General features: G+C 37.3%; 1 protein-coding gene across 1 annotated transcript in view; it reads right to left on the bottom strand.

The window, feature by feature from the left end:
- The window catches only part of LOC134793061 (uncharacterized), a 148597-nt gene that overhangs the window by 99014 nt on the left and 37041 nt on the right, over positions 1 to 12542 (bottom strand). Inside the window, exons 2-3 of the mRNA XM_063764585.1 lie at positions 5837 to 5946; positions 2397 to 2614 (exon numbers count right to left, since the gene is read on the bottom strand). Coding sequence (XP_063620655.1) covers positions 2397 to 2614; positions 5837 to 5946 — 328 coding nt within the window. The remainder of the gene's footprint in view (positions 1 to 2396; positions 2615 to 5836; positions 5947 to 12542) is intronic.

Genomic DNA, 12542 nt, shown 5'->3' with positions numbered 1-12542 from the left:
AGTTTTTTTTTAATTCAGAGACAAACTAGAGTCGGGGTCGATTACCATATCATCCGATACCAACTTACAAGCGAGATTTGTCAATATTGTATGCAATTGACATTTGATTTCGAATAAAACGTCATCTCGACTGATATAGAATAGGGGTCAAATCAAATTGCTTTTTTTTCAGAGATGTTCGAAATTTGAATTTCATTACCAAATCGATTTTGATATAGTAATGAAGCTATTACCACATTTTCACAGATAAGAAATTTGCTGTAACAAAACAGTTTATCGTAATGTGGGCCATTATTTACGGATTTTGAAGGCATCATAGAGAGTTTATGATATGTGTGTAGATAAAAAAGTTTAACCTAAGGATTTTATTGTACTGAATTTCCTTTTATGGACGGTTGCTTTTGAATGATACTGTTGTAAATAAACAAGGCAATTTATAAATTAAGCACATCTGTAACTGGACAAAATTATTTTCGTTGTCTACTTTCTGACCACTCGGTCACGGTCAAGCGTCTATTTTTGTCTGCTATTGCATGTCTTTCTAGCTGTAGATTATAATTCTTTTGAGAAAAATTAAAAAACTAAATTTCACCCCATACAAAAACCTCCACTTCGGCACATTTTTTGGGGACAAAAAGAATTTTGACAACCCAACTGCCCAAAACTGAAGTCAAGTCGTTATGATGTCTCATGAAGTCCCATAATTTAATCATAGGTTCTTCCAATTAGGATCAAATAACTGTATTTACTTTTAAACTAAAACAAAGTAACGATCGGAAGCTATAAGTATGATTACAAAGTAGCCCGTGCCGGCCGTAGGGACTAGGACCACTTACGGTTATTGACAGTTATCCGTATTAATCGAGTCATTGCACTGTGCGCATCAAAGGAGGGAAACTATGTAATCGATCAAACTTTAGACAACCAACGTCCACGTTAAAGTTTTATAGAAACCTCTTATTCTCTTAGAAATCTCTTTAGCGATAAGGCCGTCTGTTGTTTACCTCTGTCTTCATGTATTATTTGTGTTTCCATGTACATTTATTCTGAGGCTGTGCAATAAAGAGGATTTGTATTGTATTGATATCCGAATGGACCCCATTTAAAAATATTAAATAATAAATCGAATAAAATTAACCTAATCTAGAACCTGTTCCTTTTGATATTTGAAGTTGATTAAAAATACTCGGTCAACGTATCGTCTAATTTATGACAGGCAAGTTAACTACCTAATATCCATAAAACAAGTGTGGGTAAACCACCGACTTTTTGACACTATAAATAATTAATTAATTCGTATATAGAAGATCTACTGCTATTGTCCTATAAGTGAATGTTCCAACTGCGTGACATCTAAAGCTACACGATAAATCAGCGTAATTGTCCGGCAATCGTCCCGCCAAATACCCTTCAAGTTAGCCCAACTTTTAGGGAGCCGGAAACAGTCGTTAGCCAAAAGTTTCCCCGCCTAATCGATCGATCATCGACTTCCTGATACGAAAAGAAGTTTGTTTTCACCCACCAAGAGTACAGACATAATCTGAGACTCAATAGCGTTCGAAAATTATCTTGAAATAAGTAGATACTATTTTTGGTTGGTCGTTTTGACACTTTATTATAATAGGCTAGTGAAAGTGGCAATAAAAATCTTACAATCACCATGGATTGATAAGATCATTTGTTATCTAATGGTATTGTGCTTGACCTAAACTCAAATATGTATTATTGTCCTCCAAAAGACATTTATTTACAAACAAGTACAAAGTACACCTACGTACGTTTAAGTGACAAAGAGTCAAATGGGTCAAACGGTTTCACGTATATGCAAGTGCGAGAATGATGCATCAAGGTATGTAAAGCAGGAAAACGTGCTTGACAATAAATATTATGTGTGCGGTGGCGACCGCAGGAGCGTGGCGTGGAATAACGCACAGAATTGATCGTCGCTATAATCTCTTCGTACTTGTTTTAGTGCATAGATTATGCTTTATCTTGCCCTTTTAATAGCGAGTCCAGCCACATGCTATTCAGGTTGAAATACGGGCTGATTTAGACGCCGCGCGAACTTGCATGCGATTTTAGTTACATTGCGGACTGTTGGTTACGTCCAATTCAACCGACCGATCAAAAACCGGAATATAATGAAACTCGCATGCGAGTTCTCGTATCGTCTAAATGAGCCCTAACCAGGCGTGGCTCACTCCGCGATTTCGTCGCTTTGCAACAGGTAGCTACAAGTACATCCGTTCCACACCAATTTTGGTGGTTAGCCATAAGCCGCGCGTGGCGCTGTCGCCACCTAGCGGCCATATCTGTCCTGATCGTCACAGACGCGTTTTGTTAGAGAGTGAGTCTTCTGTACCTAGTACTATTATTTATTCTGTGCCCTAACTCACCTCAATACCGAACAGCGCCTCCAAGTTGCCGATCTCGACGTGCCTGTCCTCCATGACGCGCCTGGAGTTCTTGGTGGCCGCCGACACCGTGCGCAGCTCCTGCAGGTGCGGCGCGGGCGGCGGCGGCAGCGAGTCCAGCCGCGAGTTGTCCAGGTAGCGGAGGCATACGTCGTTGACTCGGGCCGTCACGGCTTGCATTAGGCGGAGGGCTACGTATACTGAAAATGTAAGAGAAAAAGAATAAGGGTCAGATCACCTACCACAATTAGCGGACTGACTAAGTAGGTGTCGGCGGCCGATCGTAAGATCAGGCAGATCGTAATGTTTTGATGATAGTCACATTAAACCAATATATAGATAGGATAGGTTTGTTAGGTTGCTTCAGATGCCCGAAGGGCAAACTGCCCAGAAATAGGAGCCCGATTCGTCGCCGTCGACTCAGGGATCGAGTCAAAGATTTTCACGTCTCGCGATATGCCTAGGAATTTCACGATATGCCTGATCTTACGATCGGCCGCCGACATAGGTAACATCAACCAGTAGTAAACGATTTAAAACATTAAAAAAATCAGTTTAGTTATAACGACCTCAGGACTCCGTTTGCAGTCTGTCGGCAGCAGAAGTTGCTAACTGGGCGAGGCGTTCAAAATGTTTTTTTTTTTATACCACATCGGTGGCAAACAAGCATACGGCCCGCCTGATGGTAAGCAGTCACCGTAGCCTATGGACGCCTGCAACTCCAGAGGTGTTACATGCGCGTTGCCGACCTTAAGTAAACACAACTTCTTTGTTGAGAATATGAGCGTGTATACATAAACATAGATCATTTTAGACACTTGGTCCGTTATATCAATATTTGGTAAGTGATTTTTATGCATATCAAAACTTAGACAACAAGGAATACCGATGTCTTAAAGCATGTGTGTTTCAGAACATATATTCAAATATGACGGAGGCGACAGGAACACCAATTACGGACATGTAGAAGTAAATAAACATTCTCGTGCTATGTCTTGAATGTTCTAACTATTGCGTCTCAGAAAATCTAATTTGTAAAGTTCTGACTAATGTTGGTGCAAAATTTACACAAGATGCCACTTGACTTATAATGCCACTAATTTATAGCAACAGGATACAAACAACGGTCATAAATTTCATAACAAATACATATGTTGCATAAACAAAGTTCAGATACAAAAAGGCTTCCAACTCTCTTCTTGCAACACATGGTTTTTCAGAAGACACGATTGTTTAAATTAAACGATAAAACGCTTTTTATACCGAAAACCGGCAGAGCTGTATGCAACCGCCTGTTGCGCCGAGCGATATCTGGGCTACAATTCACGGAAATTCAGTTGCACTGAAGTATTGATTTTCTCCTGAACTATATTTAGATCGAGCCCCATATTCACTGTCAAGTGCATCCCGAGTTAACTTATGTAACCGAGCTGACCAAAATGTATCTCATGTGTTGACATGACGCCTGCATCTCGACCTGGAACTTTATAGGAATAGGTACCTTCACGACTTGAAGATATCGACGCGGAGCACTTAATGTTATGTAAAGAAGATACACTTATGAACTTCTGTCAAACATTACCAGAGCCGAAATCATTTAGCTCTAGCGTACGGTCTCGAGTGCTACACTACGGCTACATGAGAAACAAGTTAGATAGCATCAGGTTGGGGGAATAGGAACTAATAGCCACTTTTCGATTAGTTTTGAAGTAAGGCCGGCTTATTTCATGACAAGCTATCGCTGGTCAGTTACCTGTGTATTCATAGATAGTCGGCGTTGTAAAATGATGTATTAGGCTTGTGGGAGATATAGTCAATATATAGAGTAAAACGAATATTATCCTCTCACACGTTTCGGCACTAAAAATTTTTTACGACGCAAGCTTTCAGGGAATTGCGGTAGTGAATATACGCTACTATAGTGAGAAAGTAGGGTAGGATGAAGTTATAAAATTCACAAAAAATATCCAACACGGGCCCAAATAAATTAACAGCTTGTAAGCATTGAATTAAATTAGGTATTAATCAATATTACGTTCTGTCTAAAAGCTATGTTTTGGAATTGTCAACGAACACACATTGAATTTAATATATTCGCTAACATCATCATAATATCAGCTGTAAATGTAATTTAAAACACAGCAATAATAAGAGACAATGCAGAAGCAAGTCGTCACAAATTTGTTTTTAAAATATTATTTATTACATTCAGCAGGACAAGGACATTTTTAAACACAAGGAAAATTGTATATTTTTGAACCAACGACCAAGACGACAGACAGTTTAAGGATATGACGCAAATGACAATGAAAATTATTCAAATCCCTGTAATTTTGTACCTCTCATCTAGGAAGACAGGCATTTTAAAAAGAAATTACTAAAGAGAATAGTTTCAATACCTACTTAAATGTATTTAATAGAGTCTGTGCGGAAAGAGAAGAGTCGTGAAATGTATGGGGCCGAATACATTTCACGACTCTTCTCTTTTCGAACAGACGCTAAACGCAAACGAGTCTGCTGCTGTGTACAAGAAGGGCTATTATCTCATGCCATCTAGATACACAACGCAGTAGAAGATTCTCCGAATTAATGATTCCACTGCGAAGTTCAGGGAATATTTAGCGAAGTTAAACAAATTTGCTTAATTTTATTGCTATGAATAATGCCGCCGCATAAATTTTGAGTTTTATCTGCGTATGTGAACGTCGTTATCGCAGGTATAACGCGTGTGCGTGACTCAACGGATTAGTTGGCTGGCAGTATTGTAGATATTTTAAGGTGTTGTAATAGGTTACAAATTACAATCGTGTTGAGACGAGATAGGTATTCTTTTAATCAGTAATCTGAAATGTATTGCATTCATAGGTACGTAGGGTGGTATATCAAAACGGTGATCAAATATGAGCCCTGCAAGCGCACTGCAATTTACATTCTTAATCTTATTTCATTTATTATTGTTATAATTTTCATTTTTATTTTATTTTACTTTGACGATCATGATAGAAATTCTTATATTTTTGACATCAATGCAAACTTATTATGTAATTGTCTTTCATGAAATAAATCATCTAATCTAATCTAATTCAATAGTTTAATAACTAACTAAACTACTAATACTAAGATTCCATTAAAACTGGGGTCACAGCCGCGCCGCCGTCAGTTAACAACTCTCTATTGTGCACAGCATAGGTTCTAAATCTATTAAATCACAAACCACTAGGCAAATAGTGGACCGGAAATTACATACAATTTTTTGGGCTCATATTGGGATTTCGTATTTAAATCCAAACTTACCAAATTTTATCAAAATCCAACGGAAAAAAAACGACAACTAAAGAAATATCGGCCCAAGTAGGCCATAGTCGCGCCGCATAGACGCCGAGACGTTGTCATTATTATAGGTATAGGGTGCCAAAACTCACCAGACTCGTCGGCTTTGTATCCAAACTCTGCGGGTTGTTTCTTGGACGCCACGCGGACCTCGTCGAGGATTATCCGCAGCAGCGGGGTCAATAGTGCCGAGGGACATTGTCTGAAAAAACGTATTTACTTATTTAAGTTATAGCACGGACGTGACGTACGTACATTTGCTCGTAGATCATTTTCTTTCTTAGACTACAGCAAAGATATATGTAACTCCGTATAAGATAAATAAAGTCTAAGAAAAAAACGTGCCTCGGACATCAAGAAAAAGTCATTCTCGAATAGATGGCGCCATACCTTTGGCCTATTCTCGGCTAGATGGCGTTGACGACACCGTTTGATATTTAACAATTTTAATACATATCAGTGAAAGAAACATGGTTGGGTGGTCAATATGGAACAATAAAAATTAAAAATCATTTATCCGTAAACATATTTTGATTAATTAATACATTTTCAATTTTATTTTACGTTTTAATCGTGTGTCGATAGATGGCAGTAAATGTACCGTGATTACAAAATTTACTTTGGCAGTAGCCCTCTATACTATCTATTCTCTTTGACTACAGACACACTGAGGACCTACCGCGAACCACGTTCGACGTGTTGGCTCCCTGTTACACTTATATACGAATATACAAGTGCGACAGAGAGGCAACACGTCGAACGTGGTTCGCGGTAGGCCTCCTGTTCTGTCGTAGAGTGTTATAGTAGTTATATTGTAGTAGCCCCGTTGGATTAAAATTTCCATCACTGATTTGTGCATTGTGAAGAATCATCTGTATTATCTAATCACTAGAAGTTTTCAAAAAAATTTCCAGACGTTTTATCCTTGAATAGAGTACATAAATTTCGTCACCCTTATGATTAAGTAATAAAAGTGCATATTACTTATCCAATAATAAGTCATATCTATATAGATGAAAGTACATATTATATGTACTTTATTACACATCTACGTCTCCAATATAGTTTGAAGCCGCATTACGCATATTCAGTATCTAAACGTTGGAGGTATGTCAAAAGAATAAATGGCCCACACTTTGGTTTGTGGTTTAACGCTCACCTGCTCTTAGTGAAAAGGAATACAATACAAACCTAACAGCAACACACCTTACTAGCCATAGGTAGACCTTATCTCGTTGCCATAAGATTCATAAATAATCAGTGAACTGTGTCAACAACGGTGCATGTGCCCCAAAATGCCCCGCATGGCAGTCTATTTCGAGCGGGCGTTGAAATCAGCTGGCGATGAATTCGACTGCACAGCACGTGCTGTCGAGCCGTATACAATGTTGTTACTTGCACCTAACAGGCGTTTCCTCATTGTGGGACACGACACGATAGAGTAACTTATACAATAAAGACAAGGAGGGAAGGTACCTGATACTGATAATACTTATGTTGATGGTATAACGACAAACTGTTAGTAACTGATGTGGGGTACAGTCGTACATGATATATACCTCTATTGTTTTTAGTACTAAGTCACACGCTTGACACATTTTCCTTATTTATTGTTATGCAATATTCTATTTTGTACTCAAATTAAGTTTGATGTTTATAAGTTTTGTTTTCAGGTATATTGTTAAAAAATTGTTTAAAATACATACCTATGTACAATAAAATTCGAAGGAAAAACACATTCCTTCTTTTTGTTACTTTTAATTGTACAGTCACCTACAATAATATGTTACACAACGAAGGCCGCAAAAACATCTGACACGATCTTATTTGTAGAGCCATAAGAGCGTGTCACATATTTTTGCGGCCTTCGAAGAGTAACATATTATTGCAGGTGACTGTACCTTATTAACATTTATTATTAATTATAAATACACGTAAAAATTCTTCTGTCTACCTAACCTAACCCTAAAAACCAGTATTTTCATGTCTTTCAATTCCGTTGAGACTTCAAACAGCTATCCAAAGTTTAATAATAATCTGATAGTAAAAATGGCCAGCCGTCATTAAATCTGCTCGAGAACTTATGATTATGAATAATAATTAAGGATTTTTTTTTTGGCTATAGGTCTAAGAAAGATATCATAAATAATTTATGATTTGTTTATTAATTTTCTGATAACCAGTCTAATTTTACACGGGTTCTTGAAAAAAGGTAAAGCCTTTTCACCGGTCAACGTATTTACAACGTTAAATGTAAAAACCTAAGAGATATTTAATGTAATTTATATGACTGTTTTTTATTATCAAAGCGTCTTACATGTCGAATAATCGATGGAATGCCACCAAAGTAAACAAACATTCGATGTGGAGTAATGTGGTTTGTAAACAAAAGATTTACCCAGAGAATGACACAAGTCAGCCGATAAGAGAGTATAGGTGCGTCTGGATGTTTTCAAGTTTTCACGGTTCACATTGCTGCTGATCGAAATCTCAGATAAACCACTATAAACTATAACCTCTTGGTCTTTAACCACTATGCGCAATCAGAGAACACGCTTATTGCTGGATCGCCTAGATCTATGAAACGTCCAAGTTCGGTTAGCGAGTACAATGACATCCCTGCTGATACCGTTATCGCGACCGTATCTAAATATCGCAATCTATTCCAATTTCTTCATGCACTTGATAGCTCGAATCGTTGTTTTTGCACATGCTATGATTTCATTTGTCATGAAATTGAGCAAACGCTAGCGATTGCTGGTCACCTAGTATTCTAGTAATGTTATCATTCAATTTAGGTACTCGGTCCTCGTATGTTCACAGATTCACAGATAGGCTCAGGTGTCCAGCCTGTATTTAATATTGAGATATAACACAGACTTTGTACAATAACGGAAATAAAGCCTATCCTTCGGTGTTTTAAAGCAAAACTATAAGCCAAAAGTGTTAAAAACATAAACCAAATATGTCAGACTCCTCACCACAGGCTATACTAAAGATTTAATTGGTCTATTTTCGTGATTTCAGTGCTAGTAAACTTGCGAAGCGGCAGGTCAGTAGTAAAAGATAAGCAGAAATACATACGCTATTTATATCAGACGGAAGAATAGACCAGGATAAATAAACCACACGGGCGTTCACTCTGTCCGTCCCTCGTTCAAGGTAGATGTATATATAAAATAAAATCGGGATATGTCTGTCTGTCGAGTGCATGCAGGTCAGTGCTCTCTGTACACCGATAAATCGGAAGACGTCCCAAAATTTGTGGCGTCGGCATGACACCACAAATTAAACTTAATTCGTACCGCGCAGAGGCAAAGCAATCGAGTAAAGAACACTCGAGTCAAGTGGCGCATCAGTTGTCTGTGGTCGTAAAGACGGAGTAGCGCCGGATATTAAATTTTCAGTTCCGGCTGGAAGTTCAAATTGTACTCGTGAGACGCTGCGTCTGTTTTTAAGAGCCAACAGGAGTGGTCATTCCTCCATACAAACGTAGTCCTCGTTTTCCTCCGTGGTTTTTTAAGCTAGAGCAATGATTTTTTCAACACAGATTAATATTGTCAATATCTGTGTCGGACCGTTTTGCTTTTTTTGATATTTTTGTTTTTTAAGGCGCTAGAGCCCTTCAAAAACGGCCAAAATGGCCTAATAGACTATGCCGCAATGAGAGGCGTGGTATTCAAAACTGATATCAATTAGCCAAAAAAGCAAAACGGTCCGACACAGATAATTTCATAATCATTTAGATTTCCAAATTTGGTTACGATTGGTTAAGTTTTGGGGGAGGAAAAAGAGGACTACGAAACCTCGATTTTTGTCATTTTTACGCAGGATTTTTCGCCTCAGCTGCAGTTGTCCCTATCGCACTAATTTTAGGGGCGGAGTCAAGTTTCTAAATACGTACACAGCCAGAAAAGTGATGGGCAATAGTCGACATTTAATGTCGATAATCTAGTGATGTAAGAAGTTATCGATAAACCGTCTTGTGTGAAAATATCTAGATCCTAAGATACAAGGGGTTTTGGGTTGAGAGTAGGGAACACATTTTTGTAGTTATGATATACAATCTATTATGAACTTTTTGATTCTAATATTTCAAATTAGAAATCAAAATCAAAAATATTTTATTGCATGGTTAAAATGGGTTAACAAAATTTTTAGGTACCTACAGGCACGCTTCGTAATTGTCGAGCAATTTAGGGTCCTAGCTGAATTGGTTGTTCCATACTTACTCGTGCTCTATGGAATGTCCAATTTAGCTAGAACCCTAAATGGCTCAACAATCACGGAGCGTGACAGTACTAATGATTCATGTTCTGTATATCCTGCCCTACAATGGCGTTAATATTTGGTTGTCATGTCTATACTTCGTTTTTAAGCATTATTGAAAAAAAAAATAGTAAATACTAATATTAACCACTAAGTACATAACTATTACAAAAAAAGCTAAATAATTATACGATTGCATGCTTAAAAAAGACACGTCACCTTCACTCTAATGCTAAACAAACGAAGAATAAGAACTAACAGCGATAAGACCGCCTGTTGCTACCTTTATCTACATTGTAAATCGGTTTTAGGGTTCCGTACCCAAAGGGTAAAACACGGGACCCTATTACTAAGATTCCGCTGTCCGTCCGTCCGTCTGTCACCAGGCTGTATCTCACGAACCGTGATAGCTAGACAGTTGAAATTTTCACAGATGATTTATTTCTGTTGCCGCTATAACAACAAATACTAAAAATAGGATAAAATAAAAATTTTAGTGGGGCCTCCCATACAACAAACGTGATTTTTGACCGAAGTTAAGCAACGTCGGGCGGGGTCAGTACTTGGATGGGTGACCGTTTTTATAAATAATGGTACGGAACCCTTCGTGTGCGAGTCCGACTTGCACTTCGCCGGTTTTTTTTAAATTTGTTTTTATGTTTGTGGTGTAATAAAGAATATTTTAGAGTCAGACCAAGAAAAGTCTACAGCAATTTTGATAGCACACGCAGTGCAAGTGTTATTTATATGTCATAATTTCATAGAAGCGACGTTTGAAATAATACTTGCACTGCGTGTTCTATCAAAATCGCTATAGATTTTTCTTGGCCTAACTCTACTTTAAATTACAAAGTAAGGCCTAAATTATAAAATAAGGCCCATCAATGTTTTTTTTTTGTGTTTATTAAACTTGATATTTTGTCTATAGTATTAGCGGACATGGCCTCAAAATTTAAACCCGCTTAAGAATCGGGCCTTATTTCGTGCATTATATACAATACTACCCATTTTTGTGTAGTCATTATTTATACTATAGAAGCATTGTTTGAGTAGCCAATTATTTAAACAGTATTTTTTTAAAGGGCAACGGTGGCAATATTTTAAGGTCTGGATAATAAGATACAGATCTTAATAAGGATATCAATGTAAGTGAATGTTACCATGACTACCAAACAAACAAATGTGATAGAATTTGCCAGCTGGCATTGTAACATTCAGACAGTTACCTATGTACCTAATCTGAAATATGAATATATTAGTAATATTTTAAACAGGAAAGTAAACCGAATTTTGGCCTTTTGCTGGACACAATCACAATAGTAATTTGTTTTACAAGAGGGCAAAGTTTATCGCCACCGGTTGATGCATTTGCAGCACCAATGGTAGAAAATGCAAGCTCATCATCAACTGCATAATCGACGTTTGATATGACTATTGAATCCGAGCTTTTTGATCATGAATCATGATAAAACAAAATTTTAGAAGGTCGCAGAATAGTGGATTTAAAATATTTATTTTCTGTGATCTCAAATATCAGGCACGATCATACAAATTGTACATTTGCTGATCTTGCCTTTGTCATTGAAAGACGTAAGGGTTTACACAGAGAATATATATTTAAGTATAATATGTGCAAAAAAAAGGAAACGATACACTCTGAAGACCCAAAAAGAAAATGTTAGTAAATACTGCTCCTCCCCATGGTTACTTGGTTCCTTATTCAACCTACCTGAAATTAAACGAGTAGGTTAGTAAATTATATCATTTTACATTATAAAGTTAAATGTTTAGGTATCTCAATCACTTACTCACTGGTGGACATGGACGCAAAATTTTTGCCCATCTACTTATACTATCTTATAAAAAATGAAATTTTGAAAGTTAGCACGCTTAAAGTTCGTTTTTAGGGTTCCGTACCTCAAAAGGAAAAAACGGAACCCTTATAGGATCACTCGTGCGTCTGTCTGTCTGTCCGTCTGTCACAGCCTATTTTCTCGGAAACTACTGGACCAATTAAGTTGAAATTTGGTATACATATGTAAATTAGTGACCTAAAGATGGAAATGTTTTTTTTATAATTTTAAAATACATAGGTTCGAAGTTATTTAAGAAAACAGCCAAAAAATTACCATTCACCCCCTTTTATCTCCGAAACTACTGGGTCTAAAATATTGAAAAATACACAAAATAGTTCTTTACCTATAGATGACAGGAAAACCTATTAGAAATGTGCAGTCAAGCGTGAGTCGGACTTATGTACGGAACCCTAGTTTTTGCATTAAGGTAACAGATTTTGACATGTCTTATTAAAAATTACCATTGAAAAATAAGTCATAGCAAATATGTTAGAATTATAAATCATATTAATCATATTAATGAGCAAGAGCACCCTAAACCGGCGAGCGTGTATGAGGAATGTTATGAATGTGAAGGAAGCGAAAGTGGTATGTCAGGATCGTAGCAAGTGGAAATCCGTGGTCTCTGCCTACCCCTCCGGGAAATAGGCGTGATTGTATGTATGTATGTATG

Source organism: Cydia splendana, chromosome 8 (assembly GCF_910591565.1).
Source record: "Cydia splendana chromosome 8, ilCydSple1.2, whole genome shotgun sequence".
In the NCBI taxonomy this organism is placed as follows: domain Eukaryota; kingdom Metazoa; phylum Arthropoda; class Insecta; order Lepidoptera; family Tortricidae; genus Cydia; species Cydia splendana.
The sequence above is the reverse complement of the archived record's forward strand: the minus strand, read 5'-3'. Positions and strand labels throughout refer to the sequence as shown.